Source organism: Protobothrops mucrosquamatus, unplaced genomic scaffold (assembly GCF_001527695.2).
Source record: "Protobothrops mucrosquamatus isolate PMUCROS unplaced genomic scaffold, P.Mucros_1.0 scaffold387, whole genome shotgun sequence".
In the NCBI taxonomy this organism is placed as follows: domain Eukaryota; kingdom Metazoa; phylum Chordata; class Lepidosauria; order Squamata; family Viperidae; genus Protobothrops; species Protobothrops mucrosquamatus.
In genome coordinates, this window is record NW_015386719.1 from 754,406 (window position 1) to 781,797 (window position 27,392).

Consider the following 27,392-nt stretch of genomic DNA (forward strand, 5'->3'; position numbering starts at 1 on the left):
AGAATATCAAAACAGTTTTACTTGCCCCATACGTAATTCACTTTCAGTAAGCATACCTTTCATTTATGCATGGTAACACTGCAAAGAATATTGGTACATGGTCAGCAAGTTTTATTTTTATGAAACTGAATTCTCAGAATGTGTAATTTTGAAAACTATATTTGTACATAAAGTACCCTGCAGATTTATAGCTAATTAAAAAGTATCAATTACCTCTAACCTATTAGGATCTGACCACAATATTTGGTAATAGCCTCCTCTTAAATGACTTTATAAAGTAAAAAATAAAATGCACAGAGACCAATTTTATCACAACTTATCAGCTATGATATTAAATGGAACCTCCACATTCTGAGATAGTATATCTCTAATCACCAAATGCTGAGAACAGGGAAAGGTACTGTAATGCATTCATGTCCCATTTATGAAGTTTCTGGAAAATCTGGCTGGAAACAAAATGCTGAAACTTTGAATCTAATCCTACAAAACTGATATTTTATATCTTATTTACAATAATTTGGATAATTTCAACAATTACTGATCACAATCAACTGAAATAAGTATTTCTTAATTATATTTCACCAATTTTCTCAAATGAAGTTAGTATTCATTAAAACACTTATTTTTTTGCATACCATTTTTTTCCTTTTTCCCAGTGAACTATTTGTTCATAAATTTTAAACTAAAACATGTTCTTAAATATTTGATTAAAACAACAAAGCTGCACTGAAATGCATTCTTTTAGGCTAAAAACGTAATCTAAGAAACATAGTTTGATTTTGGAATATCATAAAAATATTTCAAATATATTTCAAATAGAAAAAAAAACAATGGCTCTTGGAAGAGAATTGATTTAAAATTTTGTAAAGGCCTTAGGTTTTGTCTTTTATTATTTAAATATCTGAATTTATTTTACACCTACCTAATCCTATTTCATCAATGTGACTGTAAATTTAATGGAAATATTTCTCCTTAACCCATTTAATATTTGCAAAAAGAGATTTAAAAGGCACTTTCGACAAAATATTTTTGTGCAAGAGGGTTTCTATATCTATTCATAAAAGTTAACTGGTGCTCTACATTGCTGGTTCCTATAACTTACAAAGAATATTGCATCTAATTCATGTATATTTTAAAAATCAGAAATAATTTCTATAGGGACACAAATGTGCATACATGGATACCCTGACTAATTATAGTTTCTCATTGCCAATTATGCTCTGTGTGCTTTTTTTTTTTTTAAAGAATGCAAAAGCGATTTTGCTTTAGGACAAATTTAAAATTTGATATGGCTCTGAAAATATTGGCAGATTAATATACTTTCAAGTGGGCTAAAAGGATTCTTGCACGTTTTTCTATGTAACAGTTTTCACCATTTTGTGTGTTTGACTTTTTCACAATTCATTTTACCGCTCTATTCCACGCACATTTTTTCTATGGGATGGGGGTACCAAGTGGATGGGCAAGACATTAGGAAGTTCATATCCCTCCAATTTTATCTTGATGAGATGCTTTGCTAATGCAAATTCCTCTTCGTCCAACATGCCATCGTTATCACAGTCAGCAAGTTTCCAGATTTTTCCCAAGACACTGTTTGGCAGTTTGGAGGTCAGCATATCTTTCTTTGCATTGGCCCCCGAGATTCTACCATTGACTGGTGAGAGAGTGTAAAAGATTTCATCGTATGTGGGTTTATCTTTGGCAACAACCCATTCCTCCTCATCAGCTCCTTCCTTGGCACCTTCCCCATAGCCATGGTCAAATGGTCCTGCTGTGGTGCCATCAAATGCCCCACCTTGCACCTTTTGTACTGGCATGTTACGTTCTTCCTGTGTAACCAGAGTCATTAAATAAGCCACTTTACTGGCCAGCATGTTATCGACGGCTTCTATCAGTTTTGGTCTCAGTGAATGGAATTTAGTGAAGTCATAGTTCTCCAATTGTTCCTATGAAATGACAAAAACACATAACAATGACAAGTCAAAGTCTTTTCAATAACTCCTTGAAGAAATTCTTGATGCTTACCAAGTTTAAAAAGGAGGAGTACAGAATGTTGCAAACAGCATTAAAGAGTAAACAATATGTTTGAGGAAACAATATTTATCCAGTCTGGATAAACAGGACACAGGATGAAAATTTAAGTTCATTGCATCATAGAATATTGTTAAGTATGAGTAGAAAAACAACATATCTCTAGGTACAGAATTTCCATCAGCAGCAATCAACATAATCAATTGAACTTCAACTCAACAATTCCTATACAATTATTTGGAAACCAATTATACTTTCAATATTAGTAACTTCCCACCCCACTAATTCACAAGTAAGAACCTGCACTTAAAAAGTATGGAATGCATATAGTGTATACTTCCATCTTTTCCTCCTTCCCAAGAGGGGCATTACACTTCCAACTGAAGTTTCCCAGTCTGCTTTTTATGACTGACTAAAAAGACATTATCACTTATTTATCATAGGCCTTAGCAAGGCCTATAAACCCTGAAACTGAAGCTATTTATCAGTGCATCCAACAAATCTAAGACTTTAACTCTCTCTTAAATTTAGAGCCGAAAATTTTAAACAGGCAATGAGATACATTAAAAAATTAATATTAATTTAAAATTAGGTATGTTGGCCATCCTGAAATTAAAAGGCAGGATATAATCATCATCATCACCATCTTCCTATGTTTGATTAATAATAATAATAATAATAATAGGTATGTATCACTATAACATTTTTAATAAGTGGCTTATGCTTATGCTTCTCTCTCTCATAAGAGCTCATTTGCTTTAGTGTTTCTACCTCCCCTAATCTACAAAACAATATAACAGCCAATATTCTTCTAAAAGGGGCATAGGTAGCTGAGGTAGTAAGGGCAGCACTGAATGCTGACAAGATCATGAAGGTTTTTCAGTGTAAATATCCCAACCAGAAACTCAACCTAACCAGATAAGATTGTTGAAAGGAAATTGCAAAACTAGGTGGGAATAGTTCTGCGAGAGGACAACACTTTTTTATAAAGAGCAGCAGCATCACCATCACCTTCCCAAGTCCATAGAAAAAACTCGATATGTGGATAGAAATCTAAAGTCTAAACATCTGGCACACTGTGTGACCAAGCTTACTTATTTGTTTATGGCCTTGCATGTGGAGCTTAAAGGATCACACAGCCGTGGAGCTGGTTGGTGTCCCAAGAGCCCCCCCTTTCCCTTTTCAATTGATTTTTAACTGGGGCTTAATTATTTTTGCCACCCTCTAAAAACATTTCAGTTTTGAAATTTTAATTCTAAGGTTTTAATTTTGACATACTGTTTTATATTCTGACATTTTACTGTACACTGCCCAGGGTCCTTCTTTGAGGGAGATGGGCAGTTCAGATTTGTGAAAAATGAATAAATATTCTTTTCAATCATAATATATATCCCAAACCAATTGTGGGAAATAAAACTCAGACTAGATGGGAAACCAAATTGTGGGAAATAAACCAATTGTGGGAAATAAAACTCAGACTAGATGGAGAGATGGAATTATGATCATGTATGCAACTTTGAACAGATAAACTGTTGTTTGGTAGCCTATTTACCTGTAATGGTTTGATCTACTGAAATACAATACCTGCATTTTCTTGACTTCGGGGAAATCTCCTGATGAAATCTGATACTCCTGCTGTAGCTGACGATAAATTTCAGGTAATTTGTCGATCAATTCCCTCTTTTTATTTTCTTTTCCAAATACTGAAGGCATTTCTTTTTTCAAATAGCTGATTATATAAGCATGCACCTAAAAAGAGTAATTAGATTTAAAAAAATTGTTTATGTATTCATTTATTTTCATTTATCAATAAATAAAAATACTTTTATTTACATGCATATATGTATATTTCATGTAAATAAATTAAGCACACACAAATCCACCAAGGAACTTGTAAAGCTGAATCGTGGGCATTTAATGAAAATCTCATATTCCAAAATAGTACCAACACAGCTCTACAAAGAATTAGCAACTTCAAAATAAACAACACTGGAACCAGAATCTTACATCAAACTGAGGATTTTTCTAAGTCAGGAAATTAGAATTATACATAAAATACAATGGATACGAAACTGCAACAAAATCAAGTAAAAATAATATTTGTATTTCTGGAAAAGTTCCACTAGAGAATAAGAACTTAAGTATTTCCAGCAAACATTTATGTCTGACTATGTATGGAAGAATGGGTCACAAAAAAAGTAAACTTAAGCATTGTCCAACTTTTGAGAAGAGAAAGGAAAAAAAAAGAAAGCTGGCAGGAATAGCCAACACTCCAGAAGACAGGCTTAAGATACAGAAGGATCTGGACAGACTTGAACACTGGGCACTATCTAACAAAATGAAATTCAATGGTGAAAAAAGCAAGGTTCTACATTTAGGCAAGAAAAGCCAAATGCACAGGTATAGTATAGGGGGTACCTTGCTCAACAGTAGTAACTGTGAGAGGGACCTCGGAGTCCTAGTGGACAATCATTTAAATATGAGCCAGCAGTGTGCTGCAGCTGCCAAAAAAGCCAACACAGTGCTAGGCTGCATTAACAGAGGCATAGAATCAAGATCACGTGAAGTGTTAATACCACTTTACAATGCCTTGGTAAGGCCACACTTGGAATACTGCATCCAGTTTTGGTCACCACGATGTAAAAAAGATGTTGAGACTCTAGAAAGAGTACAGAGAAGAGCAACAAAGATGATCAGGGGACTGGAGGCTAAAACATATAAAGAACGGCTGCTGGAATTGGGTATGTCTAGTTTAATGAAGAGAAGGACGAGGGGGGACATGATAGCAGTGTTCCAATATCTCAGGGGCTGCCACAAAGAAGAGGGAGTCAAGCTATTCTCCAAAGCGCCTGAAGGCAGGACAAGAAGCAACAGGTGGAAACTAAGTAAGGAGAGAAGCAATCTAGAACTAAGGAGAAACTTCCTGATAGTTAGAACAATTAACCAGTGGAACCACTTGCCTCCAGAAGTGGTGAATGCTCCAACACTGGAAGTTTTTAAGAAGAGACTGGACAGCCATTTGTCCGAAATAGTATAAGGTTTCCTGCCTGAGCAGGGGGTTGAACTAGATGACCTCCAAGGTCCCTTCCAACTTTACTACTACTACTACTACTACTACTACTACTACTACTACTATTATTATTATTATTATTAAGGCTTGATCAGAAATGGGAGCACCTTCTAAGAAAAGGAAAAAATGCATGCTTTAGTTCAGATTGTTGTGTTGAAAAACATAAAAAACTTATTAACTTCCACCATAAAAGGTGTGCTCAACCAAGTAAGCACACCTTTACTTCACCCTAGATGGCAGGAATCCTTTCCCTTCAAATCCTGGAAGTTGGAACTGTAGGAGAAAAGCTGTATTATTCTATTGTAGCCCAAAATCAGGAAGAATCTGGTTGAAGTTTTTTCCCCCTGCCTTTTATTAAAAGGCAGAGGCTCCCAGGAACTGTAGCTCACTTCTTTGGTTCACTTCATTAGTCTGTGCATCTGAACTACAGTTCCAGAAATTAAATGATTTTTAATAAAATGGGTGAATCTGAAAAGGCACCACCTGACTCCTCCTGAGGGAGGACAGATCTTTAATCCCTTCAGCAGGAAATTATGTATAAATTGTTAAGGTCTCAGGAATAAGTGTTTTTCCTTCTTCCTCTAGATTCATAATCTTTTTTGATTATTGACAGGTAGGATCTATCATTATTCTAAACACTATTTACTGTGATAATCACATTTGGGAAGCTCAGCAGGATGTGACAGACTTTAACTTTGGAATTAAAGTTAGCCATATATGTGCTTGTATACACATATATGCATACAGTATAACCTATTCTCTCTTTTAGTTAATATCCTGTATATTACTTGTATATAGTACTTGTATGATTCCATGTTTAGACAATGTTTGCAATTTTACAAATGTTACCAGACAAGGGTAGAAATATTAGAACTATTAAAAGAAGGAAACAAAGCTGAGGAACATCCATCTGAAAAGTATACTGCCAGGTTTCAGTAAAGTTTATCTTGTGCCTTTGACAAATGGGAATGGACTTTCCACAACATGCTATTTTAAAAGCTTCTTACCCCATTGTGGATGATACCCATGGATTGATACCTGCTGTGCTTGGATGTAGATTAACCTCCCATATTGATACTGAACAGCAACTGCTATCTATATATGCAACATGTATGCATATACACACAGAACAATGCTACCACTCAAAGAAAATAAATGAAATCATGTTCTGATTTTGAAACAAACAAGATGAAAGAGCTTCCACCTACTCTTAATGGCCAGGAAAATTACAGGAAAATGCCTGTACCAGTCAGTACAAATTTAGGGGATCTCAATAATTATGTAAATAGGAGTTGTGCAAGCACAATGTTTGTTCAAAAACCTTTACAAAAGTTATTTGTTTATTTAAAACATTTATGTAGCCATCCATCTTCTAACCAACTCTGGGCAGCTCCCAATCAAATATATAATTATATATAATTACATAATTCCCCCTTGTGAATCCAGAATATTTCAGTTACGAGAAAAAGAATGAAACAGTGTCTGGAATAAAAACAGAAGAGTGTATCATAATTAGCAATGGTCACAGATTCTGTATTTAGAATTACAATGGAAAAAAGCTGAGACCACTGAACTGAAACTACAACATTCTTTGAATACCATTATGAAGCATAATTAAAATTCCTCTCTATGAAAGGTAAATTTTGTAATATATTCACCATAGTTTGTAAAGCCATTGGAATTTTGTTTTGGTTTTTTTTTACTTCAAAAGGTATTGAAATTTCAGTTCAGTGGCTACAAATTCCCTTTCTGCCTGTCTTGCTTGTACCACATGACATCCAATATCATTAAGAAGTTTAAACCTGATACCGACAGAAAAAAACACAACCCTGGATGTAAGAAGAAAAAAAAAAGGGACCAAGACAAAGAAAAAAAATTAAAAGTGAATTAGGATGCCTATATTTGTATATACAAGTTTCTACATACAAGTTTACAATAATTTATACTATTTTTACATAAATTAATGAATTTAAAATATTAAAATACATTTATATTTTTATATATATCTAATTGATGCAGCAGGTTCATACAAGTTGATTTCTTTCAAATGATTACTGCCTCAGGTCCTGCAGTAATAAATGCTCCTAAACGAATCACAGAAAACAAAAATAAATAAAATAATTTCTTTGTATCCCATTCCTTATTCAGGTTAGCATTTCCCTGGCTGCGTGCAGAAAACTTCCAGCATTTTTTATGTGTGGCAGCTCAAAGGTTATTGAGCCAGCTTTCCCCACAAAAGACCTAAACCTCAGAAGCCAAGATGCAGGACCAGAGGATCCTGCCACAAGTTTTTCACAAAACTGGATTAGAAGCCAAGATGATGCATATCAGGCTTTGCCCAATTTTACTGGTTGGTTTAAAGCAGGGGTAGTCAACCTTGGCTCTTTTATGACTCGTGGACTTCAACTCCCAGAATTCCTGAGCCAGCATGGCTGGCTCAGGAATTCTGGGAGTTGAAGTCCACGAGTCATAAAAGAGCCAAGGTTGACTACCCCTGGTTTAAAGAGAGAAACCGATCCAAAGTTATCCAAGGTCAATAAATGAGGGGACTGTTGAACCTGAACCTTCTGAATCCTGCACAATTTAAGATGGGGGGAGGGGGAAGAAGAGCAAAAAAAAATAAAACACTTTAAATGCTGGCGGCTTGGTTATATTGAAATAGAAAGATTCCATAGCAGTCTAAACAATTTGATTTTTTTTCCTTAATAAAACAGATAAAAGGGCTTTCAGGTAAGGATCTATGGTGGACTAGATGTCCTTGAAAGAATGGAAACGGCAATGTGGTGGACCCTGATTACTCTGATAGTGCATTCTGTCTGGCGCAGTCTTTCCGGACAAAAAGAAATCATGAGATTGCCCATTTGCAGAAGGGAGGAAACTTTACTCTTTCCCTTGCAATTGAGACACTTTCACTTTTGGATTTGTGGGAAGTTAGCCCAGAGAAGGAAATATTAAAAAGGCAGAAAGAAAGATATTGTTCACCAAAAGGATTTTTAAAAGCATTTTTTGAAAAGCAGAAACCAAACCTGCCCTCATCTCTTTGCCCAAAGCAGTAGCTAGTCTTATACAAATGCAGATGTGGAACCATCAGGAAGTTTGGAGCCAGGGATCTCAAGACAAAAGAAGCTCTTAAGAGTCATTAGCCCCATCACCTGGGAAGCAGGATATGATAATGGGATTAAACCACATATATCAAGGCCTAGAAAAACACTCAGAAATATCCTCAAAGTTCATGCCACAGGAACAGGAAACTATTCCAAGCAGGGTTGGAGGGGGTATAAAAGCCCTTCTACCCATGTGCTCTTTCTCTTTTTCTTCTCCTCTGCTCCTTCTTGCAAGGACCATCTTCTTCTGCAATAAACTGTAACCTTCTTCCCAAAGCAGTCGCCATGTTTGCTTATTTATTCCCGGCTTGGATGAACCAGGATGAAGACTTACTTCTAACAGATTACAATATTACAATGACAGCCACTAGAACAGTGGCAAAAACAGCAGAAGGGAGGAAAAGACCACTAGAGCAACCTGCAGAGAGTTTGTTTCTTGTTTGGCATTTTCTGGCCACAGAGGAATAATCCTTTAATTATTTGGTGTAATAAGAAATTCCTTAAAAGTTTTTTTTTTAAAAAATGCAGAGACCATTAAAGCCATAATTTTCTAATGGTAGAACAAAAAGGAAAACAGGAAAGGAAAGGATGTAATTAAAGCTTTGATATGTGAGGAGAAAAATATTTTGAAGAAAGAAAATAATAACACTTCGCAAAATTTCTACCATGGAAGACAATGGAGTCCCTTTGCACTGACCATCAGCACTCTAGTTTACTAGGTGTCTATTTTTCCCCACCCAGAAAGTTAAACAATAATCATCATAATGACATTTCTGCGACTTTATATAGATGGCCACTGCAGATGAAAATGGCAAGTCAACAAATCAATCACATCAGTCAGTATCTATATATTTCACTCCACCTTACCTTTGCAAGCCGTGACCTCTTGATCAGATCATTCAGTTTTCTCACTGTTGCTTTTTGTGGAAGATTCTGAATGTCTTGGAAAAGATCTTGTGCCTCTACCTCAAACAATTTTCGATTCTCTGTGTTTTGCAGGGGCTGGGCCCAAAAAGAACCAATGTAAACTCGCAATACCTCTGGAGTATTAATTACTTTGCCTAAGGACCACATGAGTGCACCATATACTCTCATTAACTGCTGGGTGTCCACTTGGTCAGCCTTATTCAACACCACCCGTATCTTGTCATCCTGACCCCGGAAGGCCTTGATTGCTTCTGAGAATTCATCAGAAATATCAAGTTTATGGGCATCAAATAAAAGGATGATACGATCAACCCGCTCAGCAAACCACTGCAGGACATGACAGAAGTCGTAACCTACACAAAAAAGACAATAAATAGGAAAAGGTGATGAAATATGATTTTGCTCACAGTTTTTCAACATAACTCTTGTGAGATAAAGCAAGACATAATTTCATAGTGCTTGAAAGATTAGCAGGTTTCAGACGTTACAGTGGCAGCCAGTTCAGCTTCACTCTGCACAGCAAATAATTTTCATGAAGAGCTACTCACAAAAATAGTTCATATGTATTTGAACATGAACCTAAAGCAAGTATGTCATAATAAAAATGTAGAATTACACAGATTGTCAAAAATACAGGGAATACTCACATATACAGTGGATACCAAAAGCATATATCTTACTCCAAAGAATTAACTCCATAGTTACAGACAGGATTTTCCTAGCTAAGTTAGATGATTTTCCTCTATAAATGACAGCGCTAGCTTCAAACCTCATTAAACTTGGCAACACATAACAGCCCAGCATGGCAAAAATCTATTGCAGTGGAGATTTTGTTATTCATACATTCTTCCATGCCAGTACTTTTGGGATTAAACATTGCTAAATTTGCAGAGGTTGGTGCTATCACTAAAAGGGGAAAAAGAAAACAAAAAAGGAACACATTGTAAAACTGAGAAAGGCAAGAGTAAGAAAGGGGAAGAGATAGATTGAGGGAGAAAAGCTAAAATGCCTTGGATGGGAGAAAAGATAGATCCTTTTGAGGTGTGGTATTTTTGGCAGCTATATTACAGGCAGTCCCTGGTTAAGAACATCTGACTTACAGACAACTCACACTTATGAATGGACTGCTATAAAGCCTACGCTATTAGGAATCTGAGTTAAATACAATGGCTCCTAATAACAAATGCATGCACTATTTTGTGACACCCATGAGAACATTGTGCAGCTTCAGCAGTTCATTATGCAGCTTCATTCTTTGAAGAAGAAAAGCTCTGTACAAACCTCCCTTGGTGTCTACTTCAAGGTAAAGGTAAAATATACACTATATACTAAAATAAATATTTGACTAATGGACATTAAGTAAGAATCATATGTACCTGTTCTGACTTACCTACAAATTCAATTTAAAGAAAGACTTAGGAATTGATCTTATTCATAACCTGGGGGGCTTTATGTACACTAATTTCTGAAATTCTTAAGTACTGAACCTAAATCTTCAGCACACAACACATATGATTCATTGTTGTTATTTTCAGTTAGCAGCATTACAAAAAAGAAAACAAAACACCAAAAAACAGCATGTGATAGAAGCATGTGTTCAGGGAGATATCAGTTAAATATTAATTAATAATTTTGCAGGAATACACTTCAGAATCAATCATGCAAAAACCCTTCAAAAATCTGAAATCTCTGTAGAGAAGTAGAGATATCAGATATGGTTTAATGGATACTCACTGTTATTAATACGGTTTAATATTTCAAATATAATGATATACCTTATTATTAGACACCTTAAACACTATTTTACAAGAAATATAGAGAATATTACAGTAATGTCATAAATAAAAAAAAATCAAATAAAGCAATCAACCTTACTTGATTATTGTCACTTCAGAATCAGTGTAATGTGTCCTAAGTAGGTGAATATTATAAAGCCATATCAAAACTAAATTACAAAACTTACAAATTATTATTGGTTTGATATTCTCAAAGTTGTATACAATAATTACCAGTTCCTTCAGTTCTGCCCTATTTATAGTTTTATTAATAAGTCAATACCATCAATAACCAGTTTTCTCTAATTTGTGCCTTCCATGTATTGGAATTATTACTTTCTCAATCTTTGGTCAGTGTGCTGAGAACTGTAGACCTGATATATGTGGAAGGCTTCAGTTTTGAGTTAAATACGATAATAGCTTAATATAGTATTAATAACGCAATTCTGACAATTTTTAAAGACTTGATTTAATAAATGTAATAGTAGAGACTCAATATAATAAAATTATGTATACTGCATTTTACCCAGTAGTCTTAAACATTAGAAATGCTTCACGTATATTATTTGGTTCTAACTTTTACAGTAACCCTGTGCAGTCAGTTGAAGTTTTCCCCTTATATATTTTGTAGGTTCTATTCAATTACTTTTTAATACGATGAATATTATAATCAAAGGAAAATGTTGCAATCTTTCAGTTCAGAGACAGTAATAAAAGAGAGCATAAAACACAGATTTAATAATATGTCTAGAAGATTGTGGCTTAGAACACTGTAGAAGCATCTAGAAACATGGCTGGACAAACTGGGCTTGGTATGTTCAATGACTATTCTATTGTTTGAATTATTTTATTTAAAAAAAAATACTTCCAAATCTATTTTTTATTCTGTCTGTGATAAGTGCCTGCTGCCAAAGAAAGAGGGCATATATTTTCATATAAAAAAGAGGAAACTCACCTCTACTGATGCGTTGTTTCTCTCCTGAAAGAATGCCAGGGCTATCTATGATGCTGATACTCTTCAGAACCTGATTGGGTAATTGAGCACACATGAACCTATATAGAAAAGGGAAAACCTTGGTTACTGAAGACTTGGGAAAAGCCTTTCTCTGTATTTAAACTACCAGTGATAGATGCCCTCACCCAAAGCAAGAAAGGTGGTGGTTCATTTTGTCCAATTTCTGTATATAAAATGATTCCAACTTTAAGACTTCTGCACATTTGGAGAGCATGAACACTTCTCTCCATAAGAGAAAGAATTCGACTTAGACCAGGATCTTGTTTTTTCATGAAGAAACTGTATGTGAATATGGTGATTCACATGTTGGGTACTTGTCACATGTATATGTCCACCCATGGTCAACAGGCATGATCATAACTTCCATTCCAACATATGTGGTACCTATTCAATGACCCATCTTCCTATCATAAAACAAGAAACACTGCATTATTTTATTCCTGTCTACTGCCATCTTTCTTCAGGGATTCCCTCCATACAAGGGGAGTGGATTAATAGCTGGGAAGAGGGAAGGATCCAGGTATCTATGAGATACATTTCCCCAAAGGAGCTCAAAATTGTTTTAAACTCCCATCAAATCCAATTGTAGATGCCCCTAACCAAGAGGATAGCAATTATACAGAAAAACACATGAAAACTAGTTAAAAGAAAAGAGTATTTGTTTGTTTAGCCATAGTATTTATATACGTATATACCACTTTACAGTGCTTTACAGCCCTATCTAAGCAGTTTACAGAGTCAGCATATTGCCCCCAACAATCTGGGTCCTCATTTTACCAACCTCGGAAGGATGGAAGGCTGAGTCAACCTTGAGCCAGTGAGAATCGAAGTGCCGAACTGCAGGCAGCTGGTAGTCAGCAGAAGTAGCCTGCAGTACTGCATTCTAACCACTGCGCCACCATGGCTTTTTAAAATTTATTTATTTATTTACCTATCTACCTACTCACCTACCTACTTACTTACTGACTCAATTTTATTGACTGCCCATCTTACCATAGGGTAACTGGGTGGCTTACTGCTATTAGCCTGAGATGGATAAATATAGACAGATGGTATAAAGAATCTCTGAAATGTTATTTTTTCACATTTAGAATTAGACTTTTCTAAGGATTTGCATTGGATTATAACTTCAATATTATAGAGTTATTAGCTAGTTTATCTAGGAATGATAGATATGCTGTTTAATACAACTGGGAAACATAAGGGACTGTTCCCATTCTTTAAAGAAAAGAAATGTAATTGAAAAATTGCAGGATACATGTGACTATAGATAAATTTTAAGCCAAATACTATGCAAGATTTATTGATACGCTGGTGTAAACCTAAGTGACCCAATTAATAAAAACATTAAAATGAATAGTGATAGCCATATTATTTCTTCCTTCCTAATTATTTTATTTATTTAACAATACTGTTAAGTATTGTTAAATACTTAATCCATAACAATATTGTAAATTATGCCAATCCATAACAATATTGTAAACTACCTCATGTAATCTAGGTGATGTACAATATATTAAAATACAGTAAAAAGCAAGATAGAATATACTATATTTTGGACATGCAGCTTTTTTCCATTTGGAATGATTCTTAATATTTTAAGAATATTTTTTGCAGTCTTTTTACTAGGCTACCAAAAAACAAGCTTTACAAAATCAAGTAAGGGACAATGCAAATACATTTTATTTTAAAAATCATTCATTCTGTCCTCTTCATGCATTTATTGGGTGGCTTATAAAAGACAAGTTTATGAGAAGACTGTGTTCTTTATATCAGCTAAACAATCACACTGTGTTTTACATTTTCTGAATGCCAGGAATGTAGTAGTGGCAGGTTTTACATGAAAAACAAGAACTGCAGTTATATATGGAGACAGCACTGTAATAACATTCAAGCTGTTGTGGACAATTATGGGCAATAAAAAAAGAGATAAAAGATTTTTCAGTAGTGTATAAATAAGCTCTTTGGATTCTAAACTACAATTATTTGTAGCAGTTTGCTTTTTTAAGAAAGCTGCAGAAACAGAGTTCATTGCAAACTCACAAAACTGACCTGGCTTTGCTATCTGGCCTGGGGGAATCAGAAAATGGTGGTGACCCCATAAAATGGCCGTAGTGTTCTTGAATGGCTGAGCTCTCCCAGTGATTGTTCTGTGTGGCTTTTAATTGTTTTTAACATATGAATTATAATATCTGTGTGGCTGTTTAATATTTTTATTTTTTAGTATTGTTTATGTTTTAATTATAAACCGCAGCTGCCCAGAGACATGAATGCAAGTTGGGTAGCTATACGTTGAATAAATAAATAAAAACAACAACTGAAAAGGGACTTTTTACAGAACCAAATATATTTTTGTCCCTTCTTCTCTTCTTCCATTTTACTCAAGCCATAGAGGTAGAACAGGGATTTAGGCAGAAGTTCAAGGCAAGAAATACTGCTAAAAGGTGATCGTGAACACCAGAATACTGATGAAGTAAGGCAAGGAAGAACTTACCAGTTTCTTTTTATTCTTTTTAAGAGAGCAAAACTGGAGCTTGTTGACTCTGGAAAGATTTGAAGAGTGGCTCTACTTTAGGAATGAGTTGAAGAGTGGCTCTACTTTAGGAATGAGAATTATATGAAAAACAACCTTATAAGTCTGTAGCACACACAGTGCATTTTATTCCATTCCTTAAGTAGCTGGGTTTTTTTTATATAAAAAAGTAAAGCTAAAGAGTATTTTGGGGTGAACAGAATAAGTGTTGGAACCATTTTACTCTTTGTATATTTGATTGATAATCAAGACTCTTATTACTTCAATGTGGTATATATAGAAATCCTTCCACCATTTCCCCCCATAATAATAAATCTGAGCTAAGAAACAGTAGTTTGCTGAAGTTATCAAAGTATTTTCATGAGTGAGAATGTAGACTTGAACCTGGATTTCCCCAATAGCTTTTTGTCCCTCTAAAAAGGCTAGAAAATTCTTTCAAAATGTGCAGATTATATCCTACAACCCAGAAAACACTACTAAGTATAAGTCTGTCTAACTTCTTGCTTTTTTATACTTCAGTTCTGCTTACGTGAATCTTGAAGATGGTAAAAAATGGCATAAATTTCCATTATTTGAAGTTAGCATTAATTTTATTAGCTTTGCTTAAAATGTTATTAGCCTACATTTGTCACACAATTCTACAGATGTCCTTATATGAGCCTATAAAACAAAGGAATTTATGACTCTTTTGGAAATGTACCTATATATGTCATGCTGATTGGAAGACAAAGACTAGAAATGGCCCACAGAAGTTTGGTATTCAGCAACACAAAATGTTATTAAACATATGCATAAATTAGTCCACAGCCTTTCCTTACCTATTCAAGAATGCATTTCCAAAACGGCTGAGTTTGCGGAATGGCTTTTTGGGATCCACCACAAGAGCGTTTCCTGGAGTACTCCCTTCAGTATCTCCATACATGACGGCAATAAAAGAATCTGTAGTTGGTTCAGGGCCAATTCGCATGCCTGGAAAATCTTGCTCTAAGAGGTACCTAATCACAATGCAAAATATAATAAAACAATATTAAAAACAAATTGAGAACATAGCATTATTCTTCTAAGGAAAAGCCAGGATATACTGTAAATAAATGAAAACACTCTAAATGTAGATTTCAACAATTATGCCATTAAGACATATATTTTTATATTTTGTAGTTTGCAAACATATCAGTACTGCAAAATCTATGAATAAATTAAGTCTGCATTTAGTAGGGAACAGAAATAAACATGGATTCTGCAACCATTCAAAAGAGATTTGGCTAATTGGTTAATATAAAGGAAATAATGGACATATGCTTTTTAATAATAAATTTCACAGGAATAAAAAACAGCCATTAATATTTATGCCAGTTGTTTTAAGTTGAAATAAATACAGCAGAAATTTTAAAGTCAAGTTTAAAGACTTTGTATTTGACTTTTTTCATTTTTATCTGCATCACCAAATTCATCAACAGTATCTTCCCTTTCCTGTTCATCTAAATAATAAGCCAATTTTTGATGTCTTACATCCTTTCCCACTTTTTATTTGAAATAAATAGACGGGAGGAAATGTTTTCAATCATACCATTCAATTTGTTTCTGAATATTGCAGACCAGGGAACAAATAACTTTTACCTTTACTAATGCATGAAATACATACTACTATATAGGTAGCAAACCTATGAATTAGGTTTCCTACCTACCATATTTTCCGGCGTATAAGATGACTGGGTGTATAAGACGACCCCCAACAAAAGGTCAATTTTATATCTCAAACCCGATATAGTCCCCATCCGTTGGGTTTTGTGAGTTTCTCGGTGAACCTGTGCAAAGGGTGGCTTTTGTTTTGTGACCCTCGGCGTTTTGGGAAAACTATAGATTTTACTTCTATTCTGACGTATATAGGAAAAAATGGAAATACTATACACACACTGTGTGTGTGTGTGTGTGTATGTTTGTGTGTGTATATATAAAATAAAGGTAAAAAAGGATATATGCAGTGTTATCTTCATTTTAGATGTCAAAAGGGTCTCTCTCTCTCTCTTTCCTCTGTCTCTTTCCTTTCTTTCCTCTCTCCTTCTTTCTCTTTCCTCTTTCTCTCTTTCCTCTAACTTTCTCTCTCTCTTTCCTCTCTCTGTCTCTCTCTTTCCTCTTTCTCTTTCCTCTCTTTCTCTTTCCTCTTTCTCTTTCCTCTCTTTCCTCTCTTTCTCTCTCTTTCCTCTCCTTCTCTCCCTTTCCTCTTTTTCTCTTTCCTCTCTCTTTCCTCTTTCCTCTCTCTTCTTTCTCTCTTTCTCTTTCCTCTTTCTCTCTTTCCTCTCTCTTCTCTTTCTCTTTCCTCTAACTTTCTCTCTCTCTTTCCTCTCTCTTTCTGTCTCTCTCTTTCCTCTTTCCTCTTTCCTCTCTTTCTCTTTCCTCTCTTTCTCTCTCTTTCCTCTCCTTCTCTCCCTTTCCTCTTTTTCTCTTTCCTCTCTCTTTCCTCTTTCCTCTCTCTTCTTTCTCTCTTTCTCTTTCCTCTTTCTCTCTTTCCTCTCTCTTCTCTTTCTCTTTCCTCTAACTTTCTCTCTCTCTTTCTTTCTCTTCCTTTCTCTTTCCTCTAACTTTCTCTCTTTCCTCTCTTTCTTTCTCTTCTCTTTCCTCTCTTTCCTCTTTCTCTTTCCCTCTTTCCTCTCTCTTTCTCTTCTCTTTCTTTCCTTTCTCTTTCCTCTCTCTCTTTCCTCTCTCTCTCTTTCTCTTTCCTCTTTCTCTCTCTCTCTTCTCTTTCTCTTCTCTTTCTCTCTCTCCCTCTCCCTCCAGGTTAGGAGAGAGAGAGAGAGAATGAAAGGCAGACGGCGCCGAACGGGGAGGGGGAGCAGGACGGGAGGCAGCAACTCCAGTGGCGGCGGTGGCAGCACAGCAGCGGCCACTGCAGCATCGTCGGGAGTCCACGCCACCTCCAGCCTGGCCGCCGCATCCTCAGCTGAATGGGCGGGGAGGGGGAGCAGGACGGGAGGCAGTGGCTCCCGGCTGCTGCCCCCACCACGTCCTCAGCTTATATAAAGGAATAAAATAGAATACCCGTATTTTCCGGCGTATAAGACGACTGGGCGTATAAGACGACCCCCGACTTTTGAGAAGATTTTCAGGGTTTAGAAAGTCGTCTTATACGCCGGAAAATACGGTATATAGCTGCTTTCTTAGCTTCATAAAATAAGATCAAGTGACAATGTTTGGCAAATTGTGTCAATGCAATAAAATAAAATATATAAAATGATTGCTTGGCAGATCTTTCCTCAAATGTTTATTACTTTAAGAGATTACATAAATATCAGCCTTTTAACAGCTGTACTAGAAACTAAAATAATCCAATTCTGATAAGTCAAGCAGCATTATTTCCATTTCCCCTCAATCTTGTGTAATTCACATGACAGCAATTTCCTCCCTGTCCACATCCCAGAGACAATTACCTAGTCCTAGAAGTATGCTATTATCTTTTTTCCTGCTGTAGCCATAAGAGATACTGAAGAGATAATTCTGCATGGCATTCTATTGCAGTACTGAGGTCATGCATTCCTATAGTTCTCAACCAGCATTTGAAGAAGATCAGGCTGGGAAAATCTATTCTATCATACGTTTCCAAAAAAAAGGAATAGTTACAGATCCTATACGTATGTTAAGGTACATTATATAAATAATTCAGTTTTTTAAAAAACATTTCATGCCAACCCATTTTATGTTGCCACCCTGAGTGGGACTTATATCTTCATCTACTTCAACACATGGAAATCATAGCTGAGGTGTCTTTATACATCTTTGGCAGGTATACTAATTTCATTCTTTTTTAACCAGATGGATGTGACTCATGTCCTCATTAGCTCCACACTAGATTATTACAATGTACCAGAGTTGGGGTTGCTCCTGAATACTACTGCAGATGAAGACTGCAAGCTGATGGGTACTGCCTCATTTGGCAATCGAACACCTATTTTGCAGTGTTGCATTAGTTCCCAACAGACTTCTAGGTTTTATTTATTTACTTTATTTGTATGCTGGTCATTCCTAAGAACTTCACATATTATCAAGATCAATGCAAAATAAAAAAAACAACTCTCTGAAAAATAAATAAATCTACTCAAAATGTAAAAGAATTTGACATGAAAACAATAAACAGAAAATATACAAAATCATTGACTCATTTGGCTGACAAACTCAAAGCCACTCTCTCTTGGATAGATTATAAAATTGTGAAGGATAAGGATGAAGGTCCGTTCTCCAAGCTTGAGGGTTGGTTTTCAAACATTTCATTACCAGACTAGGTAACATCTTCAGTGGTGTTTAGTGGAAGTCTGTGTCAGTGTTCTACTTATATAAAGGCTTCAGGTGTGGGAGTGTCTAGTGAGGGTCTTGTGATGGGCCAGGTGTGAATCATCAGAGAGATGAGGAGGTACTTCAGATAAGAGTCATTGGAGGGTGTGAATTTGTGGATCAGCAGTGAATCATCAGTGGGAGGCTGATAATGGGTCTTGTGATGGGGAGATTATGTCAGGCCAGGGTCATTGGAAGGTGAACTGCTGGGGGGGGGGAGAGGGGCTTGAGGGTTGGTGCTGTCTCCAGATGACTATTCGATTGAGTTGGATTCTGAGGGGTTCATATGCTGGTTGTAGATCAATGTGTCTGTTGATGGAATTGTTTGTGGAGTGCCAGGCTTTGATGAACTTCCAAGTTCCTCCAATTGAACTGGTGTCGTTTGGTGTCAGTGTGGGTAAAGATTAGGGGTTTGAGATCATGGCATTTGACTGCTAGCCTGTGTTCGTGGATCCTGGTTTTTAACCGATGTGATGTTTGTCCCATGTAGAAGTGATTACAATCATTATGGTTGATTTTGTAGATGATGTTGCTTCTTTCATCCTTCTGTGTCTTGTCTTTGGTTCTCTTGTAAATGATAAGTTAAGATTCTGTATTTTCTTCTGAAGAAAAATGTGCAAGTTTTCTTGCTTCAGGAATTGGCTCTGCTCATCTTGTAATTTATTAAGACACTGAGATCCCTATTGCATATATTACTATCTAGTATGGTCCAGCACATCCTATACGTATGCCCTTAATTTTATTACTCAAATGCAGAGAACATTTGAGGGGCAGGGCTGTATATCCAAATACCTGTTAAATGAAATTGCAATAATTTAGATAGTTATTTGGAGTACATAAATTGATGCACATGAAATAAGAATATAGTAATGCAACTACACTAATGATATAAGCTGACATAAATGACATAGAGTATTTAAATTGTCTGGGACATTTGTGAACAACAGAGTTTTGTTCTTTGTTTCAGCATGAAGCCCAAGAGTAACATTTTGTCCATTACATTCAAATCTGTTGAATGAAGGTCCAGAGAATCAAGATTTTACTGTAATCCAAACATCATCACAAGTAAATTGAGTAAGCAATAGTGTTTTCACATAGTCATAAAACAAGGTAAATGATGAAAGAAAAACCAAGTTGGTGACATGAATGTGGAGAAGGAAAAACTAAGAAGAGACTAGAGGAAAAGGGAAGAGGAGGAGGCTAGAACAAGAGATATCAGAAAGCAACGAAAATGTGAACATAATTTTACACAAAGAACTTCTTTAGCACCCGCTGTATGTGTGCTTCAGACTCACTTTATTTGTATTTTGTTATTTGTTGTTTTACTAGTTACTTGGAACACTCAATCCTTTTAAAGTATAAGCTACATAAATCTTATTTTCATTTGACTGTAGTGAAACCGCAGACCAGTCTTCAACACACCCATATTAGAGAGTAATATAGCACAGAAGCTCTACAAAACAAATTAAAATAAATATAGTTTCAGTACGGAAATACTTCACTGGCCTAAATAGATTGTCTTATAGAATTACCATTCCACTTCAAACCATTGTACAGACCTGCACACCCAAAGCAAACAGAGAAGATAAGGGATAAACAAATTGATCCATGCAGAAAGTATTTCGTCATGGAACAGTTGATTTAGTAGCCTTTAAATATACTTTTTTTAAATATTTTGGTCTGCATATGGAACAACACTGGGCTCTTCTGTTTTGAGTCTGGGCTGAAATGCTGTTCTTGTAGACAGAAGTGTTATGAAAGAGGTTAAGAGTGGAAGAAAGACAACCCTGAGGAGTTTTGAAATGGTATTCTTGCAGACAGAAGTGATTATAAAGGAGATTAAGAGTGGCAGAAAGTCAGCCCTGAGGGGTTTTGTCAATGATACCAACCTTGCTTGATTCAACCCCTAAAATCATTCCCATTTTTTTCTGCCCAAACACAGAACAACAAAAGTATCCCTAATTTTGTTTCTATTGAACTGCAGCTGATCTGAAATACTCAGCCAGAAGTTCTGGAATCCAATGGTTCATTTTGAATGTGAAATAAAGCGTATTTTTCTCTTCCACGCACAACCTTTCATTAAAACTCTACTCAGTTACAAAGCTATCTATTTTTATAAAAGGAGAGTGGATGTTTGCTAAATCCTGTTTTAAATAAAATTTGTGACATGAGGCTTAAAAGGAAATTTCATCTTAATAAAAACAGGAAGATAAGCAATCACAGCAGAAATACAGTAAATGGGAATCATTAAAGATGCATATATAGATATTCTCAATTGCCTTCTCAGCCAAGAAAGCTAATACATATATCAATATATAAATATGGAAAAGATTGATAATGTGGGCCACAGATGAAATGATGTATACTGGTGGGCCAACCCAATAATCTTTCTCCATTTCATGAAAGTGTTTGTGACAAGAGGAAATTCACTGCTATTAACCTTTCTAAAGAAAACAGTCTATACAATTCTGTTAGGATCAAGCAATCTGCACTGATACAGCTGGAAAAAAAATGTATTTATTAATATATACCACTATTACGAAAAGCAAAATCTTAGCTCACCAACTCAAACAAACCTAGATGAAATACACATTTGGCTTAACTATTAAAGAATATTTAATAGTTTATATTGTATAAAATATACAAGAAAGCACTGCACCTCACATTCCTTACCTCATTTTTCATCTTTCCTTTATACAGTTTTGTCTATGGATACATATTCTAATGCAGTGGTAAACTCTTTATGAAAAGTTAAATTATCTCCCTATTCTTCATTTGAGGCATACTGGAAACTATTAATGAATGAACTTTTTGAACAATTGACTATTATATCACTGAGACCTTCTTGGATGTTTATCCAACCCTCTTTCAACCTGTTTCTGACATATTTTTCAAATTCAGTATTTAAAACTGGACAATCTATTCACTATGCACAACTGGATAAACCATTCTATGTGATATCAAGCACAACATTTATTGATGAAGCTTGTTTCGGACATGAACTTGAGTCACTGAATTTTGGTGCTCTTTTAAAATGATAAGTTCCAAGAACTAATGGCAAAATCCAGGTGCTCAAACTATTACTTCTTCTTGTTCATTTCTGCAAGATTTCATTTCATGTTTTATATACAAAAGAATCGAAAAAGATTAGTTGGAGTTTGGAACAAAACATTACTTTTACTTCCCCTTTCATTAAATCCACAAGGTAACAATTTTTTAAATTATTCTCAACAATTAATGAAAGATTGCATTGTCAAGTAACAGGCTCCTATTATAGTTAAGTTTTACTATATGTAGTCTAATGGATTATTTCTGCTTGGCATAAATCTTTTCCATAACATAACAAATCTTTACCATTTGTGAAGATTTATATATGAGGACATATCTGGGGTCACCCTAACCAACTTCCTCAGACTGAAGACGCTACTTGGATAAGCAGCAAAACATTTCAAACTAAAAAAGAAAAGAAGTCCAGTTGCCATGACTCAACTTCCAGACAATTCTACCTGGATGACTGAGTCTTCATTGACAGATCTTCACCAAGTTTTTCTGGTTTGCCAGCTCTTATATTTTTTGGAACATGCCATCCTATTTGGTAACAATTATCCACATTTTGAGATGGGGAAAAATGTTTTTTTTTTTGTTTGCTTCCTTCCCCTAGCCATCACATTTCTATCTAAATTCAAGAAACATACCTGGATAGTATTGCATATTCAATGGGGTTCTTTTCAAAATGTTAACTAGTATAGTATAGCTGCAAATCTGCTTACAAATGTATTTAGAAATGATGTATCCTCATTATTTAAAATGAATAGTTGGTTGCCAATTTATTTATGGACATATCAAAAGTGCTATTTTTCAGTTTCAAAGCCTAATCATTTATAGCTCTAATAGGTGTGGTAAGTTACATGCATAGTTTTGAACTCATCCTTTCCTCAAAATGGTAACATACCTAAAACACATAAATCAAAGTTGGCACAATATATTTAATTTGTGCATCACAAACAGGTGAGTAGAAAATGGCTGAAGAAGATTGGGAAACACATACTGAGCATACAAAACAAGATACTTGCGATTAGGAGAATGAGGAGACAACTAGCACTATTGGATAGAGGATTTTAATAGAAAGAAGGAACCGATAAGCTGAAATATCAACAAGAAAATGGTCTCAGACTGTTGTGACAAACTGATATAGGGAGCTTTCTCAGCAACAAAATAATTTTTTTCTTACATCAAAGATCTTCTAGAGTTGGAAAGTACTCATAAGAAAAGAGCCTGCTAAACAATTGTGATTAGGAAGGTGATTGAAGTCATGTACAGAGAATCGCAAAAGGAAGCTCTGAGGGCAAAGAGACCTGTACTGCAAATAATACAGGGATACTGTAAAAAGTAAAAAAAAGTGAGATTAAGCCAACAACTAGAAGAATCAATATTTAGATGTGACCAACCAAGAAGGTACATTAAGCATGAACACTTCTAAGCAACACCCTCTCCTTTGAAAGAGCTACACTTAAGACAGATCACTCAGCAATATGTTGCCACTTAGAAATATGTTTAGTGTATGCAGTGCAGACAGTCCTTGATTAACAACAATTCGTTCAGCGACCATTCAAAACTATGACAACGCTGAATAAGGAGACTTATGGCCAGTCCTCAAAGTTGCAGCTTTATCATATCTCAAATAAATTTCCTTCTCTCTCAGTTCCAGCAGTGCCAAATTATCTAATTCGCTTTCCAGTTTTTAATTTCTATTTTACTCTCCAGAATATCTACTTAATATGTTTTACATCTGCAGATACTTGTTTTATAGAGATTTCCATCTTCTCAACTTTTTCATCTCCTCTTTCATCTTTATAAGTTTTTCATCCATTCTTTTTCCAAAAACTGTCAACTTAGTATCAAGGAATTTAATCAATATAGTATCAATTGATTTGGAACTTATCACCCAATTCCTGAAACATTTTCTAACGCAAATCTGGTGAAATTCCTCTTTCTATGGGTTGCTCTATTGATCCTTTCCTCTTTTTTGCTGTTTTGTCGCTTTTTATGGTGGTTGTCATTGTAATATTGTAATCCAAAAGTGAAAGTGTCTCAATTACAACAAAAGAATAAAAGGCAAGGTTTCCCCTTTTTTTCTGTTTTGTCTTCCTTAATACATATGTCTAAAATGGTACTTGGTATTCTAATATTTATATAAAAAACTAATCATTAGATTTTAGAGCAACTTCTTAAATAAAATTTATTCTTCATTTTGAAGATGACTAGGTGGAAGAATAAACTATATTTAGCAGAAAACCCCAAACACACACATTGGCAGAATCAATTTTGCAATCTGAAATTAGGAAAATTCAGTACTGTATCCACAGTTTAAATACATTTGAAATTAATCCAGATTCAACCTGTTGAGCTTTTTTCTTCTTTTTAAAGCACACAATTCTATGAAAAACTATAATAGGAAACTTAAACCACGGGCTCTTTAAAACTGCATGAGTCGATTCCTATGACATCCTTCGCAAAAGAAACAGAGCCTTCAGTTCAGCCAACATCAGTCTCACTACTCTTTGGACTTAAGCCAGTTCACCTTCCAACAGTATTAGTAAATCCAAATATAAACAACTGGCAGTATATATTTCCACAGGAAAAACAATGACTCTTTAGGCAATTTCAATTCTAGCACATTAGCTGTGCTAAATATTTACTTCACTAACTGCTGATGAAATGAATCTGTCATCTTGGAGTTAACAAACTTTTCTTATCTTGAAGTTAAATATAGAACTTGCTAGGCTTTCTACTGGGTATAAAATTAAATTTGTAGAAAGAAAAAGAAGAAGCAGATAACTGAGTGTTGAAAGGAAAGCACTTAAAAGTAGAAGCGTTGGAATACTATACTGCTTGGGACATGAAGTCTAAAGGTCATGGGAAACCACCATGTTGAAAATGACTATATTTAATATCAGTCCTTTAACAGAGGAGACACAATGAGAGGAGGACAAATGACTGTACTGAGTATTAATCACAGGAAAAGGAAGCATTAAAGTGATACAGATATAGAAAAGATAAAAACTGCTCTCCTGAGGTGTTGGTATTACAATTACTAGCAATCCCAAAGATGCTTTTCCAAAAGGCAACTGGACTTTCTTCTCCAATTGTCTTTTGGAAAAGCTCTTTTGCGACAACCATGACCTGGATATCTGAGAATCTCCATAGACAATTACTAGAAATCTGGGATTAAAGCCCAAGTGTCTGAAGAGGCCATTCATGAATTGTGATGCTAAATTATTTTCCTAAACTTCAATTTACTATTGAGCTTTTGTTCTATAGAGCCTGGAATTTAGCAAACATATTATTTTCTATACATTTTTCTTCTTGATACTAAGAAATGGATTCAGAATATGAATCCTAGTTGTGTTTGAAGTTTGTATATTTTAAAAAATGAAAAGATGAAGCAATGTCTCTACAGTTTGGCAGTTCAAGTCTCACTGGCTCAAAGTTGACTTGGCTGTCCATCCTTCCAAGGTCGATAAAATGAGGACCCAGATTGTTGGGGGCAATATGCTGACTCTGTAAACTGCTTAAAGAGGGCTGTAAAGCACTGTGAAGCAATATATAAGTCTAAGTGCTATTGCTATTACTAAATTTAATGACCACCTAAAGGACTGCATTAATTCCATATTGATACAAATGGATATCATGTGGCTCTTTTTTTATACTTCTGTCATATTTATAGCTAAATTTTAATCATTATACATGTAAGGAATTTTCAGTTGCTTACCTACCATTGTTTTGTATTTATGAGTTTTTAAAAGGCTGTGAATTGTGAAACATTGCTTCCTTTCCAATTATTTATATTTCATTATGTGGATGAGATAATAGAACCATTCTCTGTGGAAGTTATTATTAAAGGCAAACTAAATATTGAAAAGGACAAATTGAAGGTGACCTGTAATAAATACTAATGTATAAATTGGGAGGTTTACATGTGCATGCAATATTGCCAGAATGAGAGATAACAAAACTCTAGATTCCCTCAAGGCCTAGCTTTAAGTCTTTAAAAGGAGAACATTAAAAGATTTTAACTTAAGGCTAGCTGGAAAGATAATTAAGAGTAAAAAGCAATTAAAAATATTACTCAACTATCCTGAGACACTGATCCTGATGGAAATGTATACTAGAAATAAATCTATGTTTAGAGCAATCTTGATGTTTAGAGCAATCTAGTACTAAAAAAAAGTTATATCTAAGTAGCAATCTTCCTCAACACATTCTTGATAAAGCTATAAGAGGAAAATTACCACATACCTCTGTATGTAGTATCCTATACTACTAAAACTCTTATCCTGAAACTTGTCTTAAATTTATACAGCCAAACATTTACCAGATACAGTCTACATAGCAGGTTGCAATGCCTGACCTCCAGACAGCATGTAATGTTCAATGTTACAGAGGTTTTTTGGGTTTTGGTTTCCTTATTTTTAACTTTTATTATGCATGAAATAATATAGTAACAATTTCTTTAAAATGTATACTTTTCTGTAAACAACTTCATATGCCATATATCGTTTTCTTCATTCAGGAAAGATGCACATTCAGTTTATAAAACATTACAAATACTAGTAGATCATTCTAGACAGAAACACTACAATAACAATCTAATCCTATTAAAGTTAAATGCCTCCAAAGGGCATTTCCATTCCCGAAGGGTGGTCTAGTGTTGCACAAAGCCATAATAGGATTTGTAAACCACATTTTACAGTTGAGAATGTCATGTAAACCCAGCCAAGGCTAGTTATAGTTAAGAAAACTGTAGTTAAACAAGCTCTGGCTTACTGCAATACATGATGTCACTTGGGAATAATTTATTCTCTTGACACAGCTGACCCCATATAAGCTGCTACTGATCAATTTTGATATCTGAATCCATCTTCTTGGCCTAAGTCATCATTTTTAATATCGCAATTGGGATCAGACAATAGGAAGTCAAACTTGGTGGTAGGTGTGGGACCATATGTCATTTTTTTCCGGCAAATACGCGGTTATCAGCTAGCAAAGGAAGATAAATGTGTGGGTAAACCCACCTCCTCCCGACCCAAATCCCACCAGGCGAGGAGGGAAGAGAGATGCGGTAGAGAGCTTAACTCTTGGGCTCTTCCGAGAGTTACAGGCGACTATTTAAGCTCGGAGCAGCAGGAAGGAAACTGCCTGGCCCTCGCTCACCCGCCATAATCGGTCCGGGAGGCAGCCGCGAGCGCGTTTTTACCTGATAAAAGTGGTCTTCCCGGTGCTGTACTGACCCACGAGAAGCACCATGGGCTTGTTGTCGAAGTCTGCGTCCTCCAGGGCGGGCGAGTGGAACTCATGAAAGCGGTAATGCTCCTCCAGCGGAAGCAGCTTCTTCGCGTAAAGCTCCTTCAAACCGCCGGTCACCGTTTCCACCACGTCCTCGCTTTCGCCAGGCTTTTGGCGCCCGCTCTGCTTCAGCCAACTGAACATGCCGATGGTCGCTGTTTAGCGGCCGGTCCCCAGCCTCTCGCTTGCTCGCTCGCTCGTTCGTTCGTTCTCCCGCCTGGGCTGCCACCAGACTGAAAGGCCGACCCGGCAAGCGGTGAACCCCGCC

At 35.5% G+C, this 27,392-nt stretch overlaps 1 protein-coding gene across 1 annotated transcript; it reads right to left on the minus strand.

Annotated features, from left to right (window-relative positions):
- On the minus strand, positions 1–27,392 carry EHD4 (EH domain containing 4). Its single transcript, XM_015815932.1, has 6 exons — positions 27,036–27,392; positions 15,274–15,450; positions 11,863–11,960; positions 9,073–9,485; positions 3,616–3,780; positions 1–1,946 (listed from the first exon to the last, which is right to left on the minus strand). The coding sequence occupies exons 1-6, from the start codon at positions 27,266–27,268 to the stop codon at positions 1,407–1,409; spliced, it is 1,626 nt and encodes a 541-aa protein (XP_015671418.1). The 5' UTR covers positions 27,269–27,392; the 3' UTR covers positions 1–1,406.

Coding starts and splice junctions, on each gene's coding strand:
- EHD4 (XM_015815932.1), bottom strand. CDS start 27,268: ATGTTCAGTTGGCTGAAGCAGAGCGGGCGCCAAAAGCCTGGCGAAAGC. Junction 15,451..27,035: donor GGGAAGACCACTTTTATCAG/GTAAAAACGCGC, acceptor CATTGTGATTAG/GTACCTCTTAGAGCAAGATT. Junction 1,947..3,615: donor CCGAAGTCAAGAAAATGCAG/GTATTGTATTTC, acceptor GTCATTTCATAG/GAACAATTGGAGAACTATGA.